The sequence below is a fragment of the Girardinichthys multiradiatus genome, chromosome 20, assembly GCF_021462225.1.
Source record: "Girardinichthys multiradiatus isolate DD_20200921_A chromosome 20, DD_fGirMul_XY1, whole genome shotgun sequence".
Taxonomy (NCBI): Eukaryota; Metazoa; Chordata; class Actinopteri; order Cyprinodontiformes; family Goodeidae; genus Girardinichthys; species Girardinichthys multiradiatus.
Window position 1 is genome coordinate 17,174,535 of NC_061812.1, and position 14,434 is coordinate 17,188,968.

Here is a 14,434-nt window from a genome sequence, read left to right on the forward strand (position 1 = left end):
CACCGCCGTCCCCCCCGGGAACGACCTGCCATTATCCAGACATAACTCGTCATCTGTTTGTGACTGTTGGTTGTGTGTGTGTGTGTGCAGCTCTGAGGTAAAAGCCTAGGGTCCTGTCATCACACTGTCACCGGATTGTGCTGCTTTGTGCTGTCATATGTCTTAGTCTGCTATTAGAATCAATGATGGACACTGACAGCTCTGTGTATTAATGGTAAGCATGTCCATTACTGCTAAAATTGGCTGTCCGGCTTGAAAACAAAAACATAAAATTGGCATAAAGTTAAATTTAAATATTTTCTTCTCTTTAGACTTGCTTTAAACCATGCGTCTACATGCATCAGTATGTGGGTGCAACAGGATCCATAGTGGTATTTTCAGCATAACAAGGTCACAGATTTCCACATTAGGTAAAATAATATCTTCTGGGTGCTTGTAGGAGGAGCGGTACAGCAGACTCACAGGAGGTCCGTCCTCTCCAGCATCTCCCTTCTCTCCTGGAGCTCCTGCAGGACCACGTAGTCCAGCATCACCTTGTCTGCCTGGAGGTCCGCCATCCCCTCTCACACCTTTTGGTCCATCTTTACCAGGAGAGCCGGCAGGACCTGAGGGTCCAGGGTTACCCTAGAAAAGCATTTAAATAAAATGTGTGAAGTAGGACTCATCATAAGCATACATTCTATGATATTTCTATTTAAAGGGTCAATAAACCGTGGAGACAGGCTAAAGACACACTTTAAAGACACACTTTATTATTAGCAATTATCTCAAATAAATCCTGCTGTTTATGGTAAATGGTTCTGGAAATTTGTGTGGGTGTCGGATCAAGGAAGTTAAATGTTTCATAGATATTTCCCTATTGGACAAAAAAATCAGGTTGGGCAAATTAATCTAATCCTCTCTTTATCTAAAGATCTACATTTCATGCTTCTCTCAAATTTAGGTGGTATTAATTATAAAAAGCGCTAAGAAATCTCTCTTTATGTGATTTTACAAAATGAACACCCACAGCCTAATAACTGGACATGCAAATAAGAAATAGAAAACACCACTGACAGATATGTTTTTTTCTGTTTTTAAACAATAGAGCTGCACCTGACAGGACGAGCGGTGAGCCATGTTCTTGATGCCACTATCCCTTGCCACCACACACTACGTAACACGGCAAGTTGGTTAACAAAGTGGGTGTATTTTGTCTCATCACTGGGTCAACTTTCATTTTCTTGAATAGTTTTCAACATGGGGAATTGATTATAGGATTGTATAGGTGAGTTTTAAGGAAGTACCAATACATATCTCAGATATCTACATCACATGACCCTGGCTGAAACCTGGGGTCCTAAGCCAAGGCTCTTTGGGCCAGGCCACCTGCTTGACTGACAACTAATGGTGATCAGGCTTTTTTCATAAAGTCATAAATTCTTAGAAATAATTTATTTCAAGTGGTCAGATTTAAAATCCACTTTTGTCTTTTCAATTCCTTTCAAAGCCATATTTCTATAAAATGGTGTCTCTGCCTCCAGCTTGATTTATGTGTGTTGAATATCTTTTTATTAATTGCAGTTTTAACTTTTTTCTCATCTTTGTTGTTTTATTGGATTTGAACTCTATTATGTATAATATAATCAATACTACTATTATTTTTATTACAGAATTAACAGTATTGGCCCTGTTAGTTATTTAAACTGTGAACTTACATTGGGGCCAGGAGGTCCAACTCGCCCAGCAGCTCCAGGGAAACCAGTGGCACCCTAATAGAAACATTAATTTAAAGGGCAAGACAACAATATAGTCACTAAATTATATTTTCTACATGTGCGTTAATCAGGCTAAAAAGAAGCAGTAAATAAAATAATTCAAATGTTTTCAAAAAGACACTTACAGGAGGACCTTGAGCACCACGAGCCCCTTTAGGTCCAGAAACTCCTGTAGGACCCTGGGATAAAAAAGGACTATAAATCAGAATTTGACCTTGTTTTTTGTTTTATGTACAATTGTTTGCCTCAGCTACTTTTTTCTGGCAGGTGTATGACAACCTCCTTTAAGGTCAGCTGTCACCCTGACTTGCTGTTTGCCATCTATAAATGTTCACAAAGAGATTAAAAAAGGATGTTTCCGCTTGATTGCGTGCACATATTGTAAGAAAAAAATCTGTGAATCTTCTGTTGTATAATGTTCATGTCTGCTGAGATACATGCTTTACCTAACAGGAGCCTTTTAGGTGGCACCCTCCTTAATCCACATCTGAACAAAGCTAAAAGATGTAGATTAGTAGTTGGGTTAACAATGACACTTACTGCAGGTCCAGGGGCACCAGATGGTCCTTGGGGTCCAGGGGCTCCAGCATCTCCCTTCTGTCCAGCTTCTCCTTGCTCTCCCTTGGTTCCAGGCTGCCCGTCAGCCCCCTGGGAAAAACAAAAGGATTTGCATGCTTGTAATTGCTTGACAAATTTGAACTATTTTATTGGGATAGATCAACATGAAGTAGCACATAATTGTGAAGTGAAAGAAAAATGGCAAATGGTTTTCACAGGTTTTTACAAATGAAAATATGAAGAATATGTAAATTTGTAGTTAGCTGCCCTGGGTCAATACTGAATGCTTAATACATGGGCATGTTTCTCCCAGTTCTACAAATATAAAGACTTAATTTGATTGCCTATTCTTCCTTGCAAAAAACTGGACGGGAACTGTCTGTGAACAACCAATTCTTAAATCTAACTACAAAGTCCCAATTGGTCTTGACTTTGACAGGGCCGCTCTAACAGATAAATATGCTTTGATATAAACCATTCCCTTTTAGCCCAGGTTGTATGTCAAGGGTCAGTTCTGCTAGAAGGTGAATCTTTATTTTTGATAATAGACTATACAGAACTCAGCAAGTATAAACATGAACTATATATCCTTTTTTCCACCTCATAATTAAATGCTAGCTTGTTTTGGTCTATTAGATAAAATCTCCAAAAAATGCATTGAGGTTTATGGCTGTGACATAAAGAAATGTGAAACGGTGTCAATATTTTTGTAAGGCCCTGCAAGGTCAGTAGCAGATGTCTTTCTTTATCATTTTATTTGATAGAAAACTTGATTAAAAATCTGGCAGCCTCCATAGTAAAACTGACAAATGCTTTAAAATTGGGACAGAAGATGTTGGTTGGTTGTTTTCAGTCTTTTGGGTGATAAGCTGTGATGTTACGGTATGTAAGCTGTGAATCGAGAATATTTACAGACCTTGCAGTGGTATTCGGCCTGGCATAAAATCTATAATTAATAACAGTTTTATTCAGTAGGGAAAAAAACACCTTGAGATAAATATTGTTCTAATAAATGTATTGATGACATATATTTGGAAGGATGTGACTTATGAAAACCATTCATTTAATTTCTGTCTAGAGTATAACAATAAAGAAATGACAGAAGCTATGACTTCTGACAGTCTTCTAGCTCATATCTTTCCAAATAATTGTACACTGAAGAAACACGACAGAGTAATTAAATTGGGGGAAGACCGGCAAAGGCAGATTCACATCTGATTGTTTTCAGATAGTGTCAATAAAAAGGAAACGGTGTGTCAGCTAGATGTCATGTTATAATGAGAAGCCTGTCTCAGTTTAATAAAAATAAAAAAGTTAATGAAAGCTGGATTCTCATTTATACATGATTAAAAATGCTAAATGTTTTGTCGTTTCTCATTAACACAGAGAATAAAAAATATTATCAAACTGATTCATCCTGTAATTCAATATTAAGGATCATAAGAATAATGGAAAATGTTCCTCCTAGGTGTGTTAGTGAATGTGTGCAGTTTCAGTTATTAAGAAAGAAGTCCAAATTTATCACATTTTGGACATCTTATCTTATCTTAAAGATATTTTCTTAGAAAAACATTTTGTATTGTATACTATAACTTAAAGTTGAAAGCAGTTATTTACATACTTGTCAAGCTGTGTAAAAAACATATTCTTGTTTTCTCACTATATAATAACCTAATTATATTTGTGAGTATGGGATTAGCACCAAATAATAAAAAAAAAGGACTGAAGTGTCCACCTATATATAACGGACTCACATCATTTACAGCTTCTAACATCATCAACCGAGTCGAACAACATCATAAATGTCTCAGGGGGACAAAAGACACGGAGGTGAATGGAAAATCTATCCTGAGTGCCTGTTATCTTTAGGCCCTTTGGCAGCACTGCAGCACAAACAAAAACATGTCTGCCAATGGAAAGCAATGCACAGTTCAGGAACACTTCAGAAAACAACCATCTTGAGACACTCAGTGCATCAACAAAATATTTCCACATACTGAGATACAGGTACAATGCAGATGGAGAAGGTTATCATATATATATCATCATATATATACAGGGGTTGGACAATGAAACTGAAACACCTGGTTTTAGACCACAATAATTTCGTTTTGCAGCCGATACAGCGTCAATTTGTCTTGGGAATGACATATACAAGTCCTGCAGTGGTCAGAGGAATTTTAAGCCATTCTTCTTGCAGGATAGTGGCCAGGTCACTACGTGATACTGGTGGAGGAAAACGTTTCCTGACTCGCTCCTCCAAAACACCCCAAAGTGACTCAATAATATTTAGATCTGGTGACTGTGCAGGCCATGGTAGATGTTCAACTTCACTTTCACGTTCATCAAACCAATCTTTCACCAGTCTTGCTGTGTGTATTGGTGCATTGTCATCCTGATACATGGCACCGCCTTCAGGCTACAATGTTTGAACCATTGGATGTACATGGTCCACAAGAATAGTTTAATAGTCCTTGGCAGTGACGTGCCCATCTAGCACAAGTATTGGGCCAAGGGAATGCTATGATATGGCAGCCCAAACCATCACTGATCCACCCCCATGCTTCACTCTGGGCATGCAACAGTCTGGGTGGTACGCTTCTTTGGGGCTTCTCCACACCGTAAATCTCCCAGATGTGGGGAAAACAGTAAAGGTGGACTCATCAGAGAACAATACATGTTTCACATTGTCCACAGCCCAAGATTTGCGCTCCTTGCACCATTGAAACCGACGTTTGGCGTTGGCATGACTAACCAAAGGTTTGGCCATAGCAGCCCGGCCATGTATATTGACCCTGTGGAGCTCCCGACGGACAGTTCTGGTGGAATCAGGAGAGTTGAGGTGCACATTTAATTCTGCCGTGATTTGGGCAGCCGTGGTTTTATGTTTTTTGGATACAATCCGGGTTAGCACCCGAACATCCCTTTCAGACAGCTTCCTCTTGCGTCCACAGTTAATCCTGTTGGATGTGGTTCGTCCTTCTTGGTGGTATGCTGACATTACCCTGGATACCGTGGCTCTTGATACATCACAAAGACTTGCTGTCTTGGTCACAGATGCGCCAGCAAGACGTGCACCAACAATTTGTCCTCTTTTGAACTCTGGTATGTCACCCATAATGTTGTGTGCATTTCAATATTTTGAGCAAAACTGTGCTCTTACCCTGCTAATTGAACCTTCACACTCTGCTCTTACTGGTGCAATGTGCAATCAATGAAGACTGGCTACCAGGCTGGTCCAATTTAGCCATGAAACCTCCCACACTAAAATGACAGGTGTTTCAGTTTCATTGTCCAACCCCTGTATATGCATATGCACCGCATATATATATATACAGGGGTTGGACAATGAAACTGAAACACCTGTCATTTTAGTGTGGGAGGTTTCATGGCTAAATTGGACCAGCCTGGTAGCCAGTCTTCATTGATTGCACATTGCACCAGTAAGAGCAGAGTGTGAAGGTTCAATTAGCAGGGTAAGAGCACAGTTTTGCTCAAAATATTGAAATGCACACAACATTATGGGTGACATACCAGAGTTCAAAAGAGGACAAATTGTTGGTGCACGTCTTGCTGGCGCATCTGTGACCAAGACAGCAAGTCTTTGTGATGTATCAAGAGCCACGGTATCCAGGGTAATATCAGCATACCACCAAGAAGGACGAACCACATCCAACAGGATTAACTGTGGACGCAAGAGGAAGCTGTCTGAAAGGGATGTTTGGGTGCTAACCCGGATTGTACCCAAAAAACATAAAACCACGGCTGCCCAAATCACGGCAGAATTAAATGTGCACCTCAACTCTCTTGTTTCCACCAGAACTGTCCAGCAGGAGCTCCACAGGGTCAATATACACGGCCAGGCTGCTATAGCCAAACCTTTGGTCACTCATGCCAATGCCAAACATCGGTTTCAATGGTACAAGGAGCGAAATCTTGGGCTGTGGACAATGTGAAACATGTATTGTTCTCTGATGAGTCCACCTTTACTGTTTTCCCCACATCCGGGAGAGTTACGGTGTGGAAAAGCCCCAAAGACGCGTACCACCCAGACTGTTGCATGTCCAGAGTGAAGCATGGGGGTGGATCAGTGATGGTTTGGGCTGCCATATCATGGCTTTTCCTTGGTCCAATACTTGTGCTAGATGGGCGCGTCACTGCCAAGGACTACCGAACCATTCTTGAGGACCATGTGCATCCAATGGTTCAAACATTGTATCCTGAAGGCGGTGCTGTGTATCGGGATGACAATGCACCAATACACACAGCAAGACTGGTGAAAGATTGGTTTGATGAACATGAAAGTGAAGTTGAACATCTCCCATGGCCTGCACAGTCACCAGATCTAAATATTATTGAGCCACTTTGGGGTGTTTTGGAGGAGCGAGTCAGGAAACGTTTTCCTCCACCAGTATCACGTAGTGACCTGGCCACTATCCTGCAAGAAGAATGGCTTAAAATCCCTCCGACCACTGTGCAGGACTTGTATATGTCATTCCCAAGATGAATTGATGCTGTATTGGCCGCAAAAGGAGGCCCTACACCATACTAATAAATTATTGTGGTCTAAAACCAGGTGTTTCAGTTACATTATATCATCTCATATATATATATATATATATATATATATATATATATATATATATATATATATATATATACACACACATGGGGAAAACAAGTTTTTGATACACTGCCAATTTTGCAGGTTTTCCCACTAAGCATGTAGAGGTCTTTCATTTTTTATCATAGGTACTCTTCAACTGTGAGTCACGGAATCTAAAACTAAAATCCAGAAAATCACATTGTGTGATTGTTATGATTTTTATATCAATGAGCATTTTATTGCGTGACATAAGTATGCGATCACCTAACAACCAGTAAGAATCCCGCCTCTCACAGTCCTGTTAGTTCTTCTATAAGAAGCCCTCCTGTTCTCCACTCGTTACCTGTATTAGCTGCACCTGAACTCATTATCTGTATAAAAAGACACCTGTTCATACTGTCAATCAAACAAGCTCCAACCTCTCTACAATGACCAATACCAGAAAGCTGTGTGAGGACATCGGGAATAGTAGACCTGCACAAGGCTGGGATGGGCTACAGGAAAACAGCCAAGAGGCTTGGTGAGAAGGCAACAACTGTTGGCACAATTATAAAAAAATGGAAGAGTTCAAGATGATGGTCATTCTCCCTCGATCTGGGGCTCCATGCAAGATTTCACCTCGTGGGGCATCAATAATCATGAGGAAGGTGAAGGGTTCAGCCCAGAGCTACACGGCAGGATGTAGTCAATAACCTGAAGAGAGCTGGGACCACAGTCTCAAAGAAGACCATTAGTAACACACTACACCACCATGGATTATAATCCTGCAGCAAACGCAAGGTCCGCCTGCTCAAGCCAGTGCATGTCCTGGCCCGTCTGAAGTTTGCCAATGACCATCTAGATGATCCAGAGGAGGAATGGGAGAAGATCGTGTGGTCTGATGAGCCAAAATAGAGCTTTTTGGTCTAAACTCCACTCGGCGTGTTTGGAGGAAGAAGAAGGATAAGTACAACCCTAGGAACACCATCCCTACTGTGATGCATAGAGGTGGAAATATCATTCTTTGGGGATGCAGGATGATTGCATCGTATTGAGGGGAGGATGGATGGAGCCATGTATCGGGAGATCTTAGCCAACAACCTCCTTCCGGAACTCAGTAAGGGCATTGAAGATGGGTCATGGCTGGGTCTTCCAGCATGACAATGACCTGAAGCACACAGCCAGGGCAACTAAGGAGTGGCTTCGTAAGAAGCATTTTAAGGTCCTGGAGTGGCCTATCTAGTCTCCAGACCTGAACCCACTCGAAAATCTTTGGAGGGAGCGGAAAGTCTGTGTTGCCCAGCAACAGCCCCGAAACCTGAAGGATCTGGAAAAGATCTGTATGGAGGAGTGGTTCAAAATTCCTGCTGCAGTGTGTCTAAACCTTGTCAAGAACTATAGTCTGACATCTGTAATTGCAAACCAAGGTTTCTATACCAAATATTAAGTTTTGTTTTTCTGATGTAAGAAATACTTATGTCACGCAATAAAATGCAAATTAATTCCTTAAAAATCACATAATGTTTAGATTTCATCACTCAAAGTTGAAGAAAACCTATGATAGAAATTAAAGACTTCTACATGCTTTGCAAGTGGGAAAACCTGCAAAATCGGCAGTGTATCAAATACATGTTTTCCCCACTGTATGTACGTTATATATACACACTACAAAGGTTTTAGATACACTTTCTCACTTTCATGACCATTTACATTGTAGATTCTCACCAAAGGCAACAAAAGTGTATTAACACACTTGGCAAACAAAAAGTGTGAAATAACTCTTGGCATTCTCTCCATGACCTTCAACAGGTGGTCACCTGGTATAGTTTTCCACAGAAACAGAGTTACTTCAAAGCTCTTCTTACTGAATTTCTCGGTGCTTTTACCCTTTGAGCCATACAGCAGTTTGTAGATTTGGGGTGATGTATGGTAGTGTCCTGCCCATGGAGACTTTTATATGTTAGGGGTGGAAGGTGGAATCAACCCGACAACCTCCTAGTTGTCAGATGACTACTTTTCCCCTTGAGTCTTAGCTGGGCACCCTACATTAATACAAACTGTGTGGTTAACTTTTAGATCTGTGAAAGCATCATTAAGTTCTGAACTTTTTGCTGAAGTCTCTTTTAGGGTTTTGCTTATTTCAGTCAGATAATTCTGCACATCAAAGAACGACACAACAACAGTAAAAACATCTGAACCTGAGGCTGACCTGCTTGCATTTCCTACACAATTATGTCAAAGTGAAACAGTGGCATATTTACTGAACGTAAAATTAAACTTTTTCATCTTTCTCACCTTCAAATATCAGATCTTTGTATAATTATCATGAATAGAATAAAGTTGTACTATTGTTTATATCTTAGTAATTATTATTATTAGTAATTATTATTAGTCCAGAAAAGGGCCAGACACATTGCTACAGACCACACCCACCCGGGCAATGCACTGTTAGTCCCACTTCTGTTAGGAAACGATTTAGGAACATCCCATCAAAAAAAAACCAAATAGACTCTGAAACTGTTTCTTTCCCAGAGCAGTGAAGGTAATTGTCCCCCTGCAGGCAGACACTGAACATCCCTGCTGACAATCAAACAAACCACCAGCCCATCTCAGACTGCTTCAGCACAAGCTGCACTTTATGTAAATACTAAATACTACATTCCTCATTCCACATGTACATATCTTCTCTTTGTGTTTTTAAATTTGGTGTCTGTAACCTATATGTGTATCTTTTGAACCGGGTCTCAGCTAAATTTCATTATGGTGACATAATGACAATAAAGAATCTTGAATCTATTTAAGACAGATAGAAATCTGTAAAAAATCATTTCTCTATTGTAGTGTTTGGTTCTGAAGTCATATTTATCAGCAAAGGTCAAATGTAATCATATCTTTTGTTTTTATTCAAACCTACCGGAGGTCCAGCAAACCCAGCAGGCCCAGGAGGTCCAGTCTCTCCTCTGTCACCCTGAAAGATAAGGACCATGATAAAGCAAAAATTTAAAGAAAAGTTTGTATGGAGTCAGAAACAAACACAATATTTACAAAAAGTACTATAATTTGAAACCGCCACAAACGGGTGATTTATTAACCTGTCTGGGTCTCATTTTATAGCCCAGTACTACAAGGTACTCATAAAGTACATAATGTGAGTTGTAGCAGATTTTACCAATAGCTGCATCAGTATTTACATTTACCTTATTGTTCCCTACACCTTGAGTTTATTGAAAGGACAGTCATGTTCTCCCAACTGCCAAAGATAATTTTCTAACTTTACAATTAATGAAAGGTCCAAACTAATCTTCTCAAACACAATCTATCTTTCCTGCTCCCTTCCTGTGCAGCTGAAACAGTTCGTGCACGGTGTAAATAATTGTGTTTTCTTTTGTTTGTTTAATGTCCAAGACACAGGCCTTTTTAATGAATTTAAACCGGCTGAAACTGCAACACTCACAGGTGCACCACGAACACCAGCAGGGCCAGAAGGTCCCGCAGATCCAGATTCACCCTAAAAGAATCACATAACCATCATCAGCAATACAGAACTAGTTATCATGCAGTCAATGACTACTTCATACCCATAACCATTAAATCAGCAATAATACCATCTTAGAAAAAAAAGAATACCACTCGCCTTCTCGCCATTTGGACCAGCAGGACCAGGAGGACCAATTGGACCAGTAAGACCCTGCAAAACAGAGGGAAAAACAGTTAAAAACACCATAATATTTGGCTTTGTTGTGATAACTGAAAAATTAAGACTATTGCTTTTATGAACAAAACAATTGTTAAGAGAAAATGAAAGTGTTTTGTCTTATTATTTATTTTTAACAACACCTGTTGTTTATAAAAACTGAAAAAAGTGACAATCCCATACTCTGCCACCATCTTTGCCGGAGGCACCTTCAGGCCCTTTCTCTCCAACATCCCCCTGCAAGGAAAAAGAAAAAAAAGAAACAGTCAATCACCTGCTATAAAAATAAGCATCAAAAAGGTCTCATGTCTATATATCTTTGTTTTTTTAAATACATGGTCCCATCCCAGCTTACTCTGTCTCCTTTGGGTCCAGGAATGCCAGCAGTTCCTCTCTCTCCTGGCATACCTTGCAAGCCTGGCGGTCCCTGAGCTCCTGGACCACCAGCCGATCCAATGGCTCCCTGTTACAGATCATGGATTAAAGTAGACGACTCAGTTCACGTGCAGCAGTGAGTTGAAACATTCACTAAAAACTTTATTTAATCTTTTATTTCATGAATAACTCCATGAAAGCTTCTGCAGCAGGTGTTTAAATCTAATTCAAAATTAGACTTTTGTACTCTCTGACACATTTTCAATTGCTTTTGCTAAAACTTTTCTTGTGTTTGGGTACACATAAAAAAATGATATATAGGTGACACCTGAGAGTGAGAAAAAAACCCTGCCTGTTCAACAAAGGACCAAACTCTTCTCTGACGTATGGTGCTTTGTATTTAAGGATATCAAAGGATAGACAAAACAGCATTTGATCCAAATCATGCAAAAGTAGAAAGGATGCTTTATTTTTTATTAGTCAGTTTTAGAAATACATTTATTTTTATATTGGTTAACCTTTTTGGCTGTTTTAGCAAAAGAGCGTTGGCTTTTGTCAGGACAAACTCTTTTCTGCACATCAAACCCAAAAAAACAAAATGAAAGAAAATGTAGTCTTTGATTTTTTGAAGTGGCTGCATCAGGCCCACTCCTTTTACGATTTTTACAGAGCCTTTTCGGCTGCAGCCTCAGATGTGCACAGTATCTTTATCCTATCTCATGTCATTAAGGCTAACAGCAAGACTCACACTACATAATTTTTTCCTGTGGGTACCTTCAAGCTACTGTTTTTTCAGGGCCAAGTGAGTGACATACAGAGCAGTGTGGCTTGTGCAATGAATTTGCTCCTTTCCTTTTTTTAATGCCACCTACAGAAAGTCTGTTTACCCCACCCCCATCATCACACTCATGCTGGCTCTAATCCTCATCCTCTCTATCTGCTCCTGTCTGACCTCACAGGAGAAAAATCTATAAACTGGGATTAAAATCTGAGTTGATAGTAAACCAAAAGATAGAGAACTGCTACTGCTGTGAGCTCTTTCTACCCTCAGAGCACAAGTGACAAATTACTGCTGTGGAAGGACTTGACAGGGATGTAAAAACGTATGTTTTGATTCAAAAATTGAGGTTTCCTGTGTTTATTACAGGAACAGACTGAAAGCCGATTGTTTTGGATTGCACATATGCTGAGAAATAAATATAAGGAAGGGAGTGAAGTTTTCACTTGTGTTAAAAACTGTGCAGCTATGATTCTTTGTCATACTCAATTATTTTCTTGAATCTTATGGCAAAACTTTGAGTGAAGTCAGAAAAACAAGCAGAGATTTTGACTTAGAACTCCTGTTAATAACGTCGGACCCATAAGCTATAATTTGGAAAGAGCTGCCTCGGAGTCACTAAGGCACCACAAAGTTGATTCCCTTTTATGAAATGAAATGTTTGCCATGAAGAAGACTGCATGTGTGTGCTGTTTTATGACCCAGAGGTAATTTAGACTTCCATTAGACTGTCATCTTCTGACAAATCACCAGACAATTAAGATCCAGATTGGGCTGAAGTAACTCCCTCAATAGTTTTTTTTAGGGACTCAATAAAATCAAAATAAAACAAAATCCACACAACAAACAACAGAGGTATTAAGTCAGTCTATCAACTGCTAAGCTTGTTCTGTGTCTGCTGTCACTGGCAATAAAGATACTTATAAGCTGTGTAAGTACTCCTGATCAAAACCTATTTACTTGAAAACAACCCTGTGCTGAATTCACCTTGGGTCCGTCAGTTCCAGGAGTTCCAGGCAGGCCCCTGGGTCCCTGCAAACCCTGGGGACCAGCAGCTCCTCTCTCTCCAGGAAAACCACGCTCTCCCTGAAAAGGGACACAGCAACAGTTAAAAACCATCCGTGACACACATGGAAATCAACTGGACAATTTTCAGCGTAATCAGCCCTGACCAACGCCTGGCCAGTTGGAAACTAAAAAAATAAAATCTTTTTCTGATCAGAACACATGGAGTCTTGAGATCAGGTCGTAAGGCGCTTTGAGTAGTCAGTGTGACTAGAATTGCTATATAAATTCAGTCCATTTACCAGTTTCATTGTATGTATGTGCTAACAGGTCCCACTGGCAATACTCGTCAGTTTGGATACTGTTGTTGAGTGTCAAACAGTATCAGGGAGGTTTTAACTAATAAACTCAGAGGAGAGATGTAAGAAACAGGTTAAAAGGAAATGATTCTCTGCAACATGTTCATTCAGGCTGCAAGACTTTCAAGAAGTAGCTGGAAAGTTGAACGAAACATAGCAAACTTCCTCAGTTTTAAACGTTGAGTTTTTAGCGTCTGTCATAAAATGCTTGCAGCCTTTGGAAATATCTGTCAAGGTTTGATTTTGAGTCGGACCAAAATGCTGACCAGAGCTTGGGAAGCGCATGTTGTAAGAAGTCTTCAGAATTTATTTTCAGAGGTATTTTACAAACACGTAGCAAATCACAGCATGTACTACAAGAGTCCAGACCAAAACTTACATAAGAGTTCAATAAAGGAACACATAGCGAAACAGAATCAGGGGTAGTAACGGAGGGGTGAACGAAGAAACCAGCACAGCACAATGGAACAAAACCAACTAATATACAGAGGGACACAAAGGCAGCTAATCAAGGGAACTAAGAACAGGTGAAACAAATACAAAGACTGAACATGGGCAAAGTAACAAATAAACAGAAACACAGACCAAAGCCAAACTATAAACCAAGATGAAATAATCAAAGAAGCATAAGAAATCTAGAATAACCAAGAACTAAAGGAAACAGAAAAACTGGAGGTATCCTGATACAAAAGTAAACAAACCTAAAACCTCACTGACTAAATAAACTAGAACCAAGCAGGGAACGTGAGGACAATCAAAGATGTAAACAAAAACTAAAGCTGACCTAACATAAATAAACACAGAGAATCCAAGGAAGATACAGAACTATGAAAATCACAATAAATCATGAAACTATTCTAAGTAAAGCAACACTAAAGGAACAAGGGCGAGAGGCAACTAACAAACTCTAGGAGGCGGTAGAGGAAAACAAACTATCACCAAAATAACTGAAGGAAAAAACAAACACAAAACCAACACAAAGTCCAAAATGTCCAAACCCTGACAATATCAGCGTAAAGGTAAATATTCACTTTCACTAGGAAGTGCACCGAGGAACTGCTGTTTTAGTAATGTTAGCCACACTAACTAGGCTAATCAGGCTAATAGCTAATATAAAGATCATTAGGACAGTTTAAAATGAAAACCCCAAAATCATTTTCTCTTTGATTTACAACATCTGTAAAACCTTGTTTTATAGGAACACACACAAGGTTTGGCATTGCCTCTTTTCCTAATATAAATAACTAATGACCACCAACAGCAGCAAGGCCAAAACAACATTTTCAATGCTCTTCTTGTATCTTCTTGCATTGAAAATAACCA

At 39.7% G+C, this 14,434-nt stretch overlaps 1 protein-coding gene across 2 annotated transcripts in view; it reads right to left on the reverse strand.

Moving 5' to 3' along the window:
* col2a1b (collagen, type II, alpha 1b) overlaps positions 1-14,434 on the reverse strand; it is a 64,088-nt gene that overhangs the window by 15,965 nt on the left and 33,689 nt on the right. For both annotated transcript variants that reach the window (XM_047347292.1, XM_047347291.1), the window contains 10 exons: positions 12,735-12,833; positions 10,950-11,057; positions 10,778-10,831; positions 10,535-10,588; positions 10,355-10,408; positions 9,815-9,868; positions 2,298-2,405; positions 1,883-1,936; positions 1,698-1,751; positions 463-624 (listed from right to left, as the gene is read on the reverse strand). In XM_047347292.1, the coding sequence (XP_047203248.1) occupies positions 463-624; positions 1,698-1,751; positions 1,883-1,936; positions 2,298-2,405; positions 9,815-9,868; positions 10,355-10,408; positions 10,535-10,588; positions 10,778-10,831; positions 10,950-11,057; positions 12,735-12,833 (801 nt within the window). The remainder of the gene's footprint in view (positions 1-462; positions 625-1,697; positions 1,752-1,882; positions 1,937-2,297; positions 2,406-9,814; positions 9,869-10,354; positions 10,409-10,534; positions 10,589-10,777; positions 10,832-10,949; positions 11,058-12,734; positions 12,834-14,434) is intronic.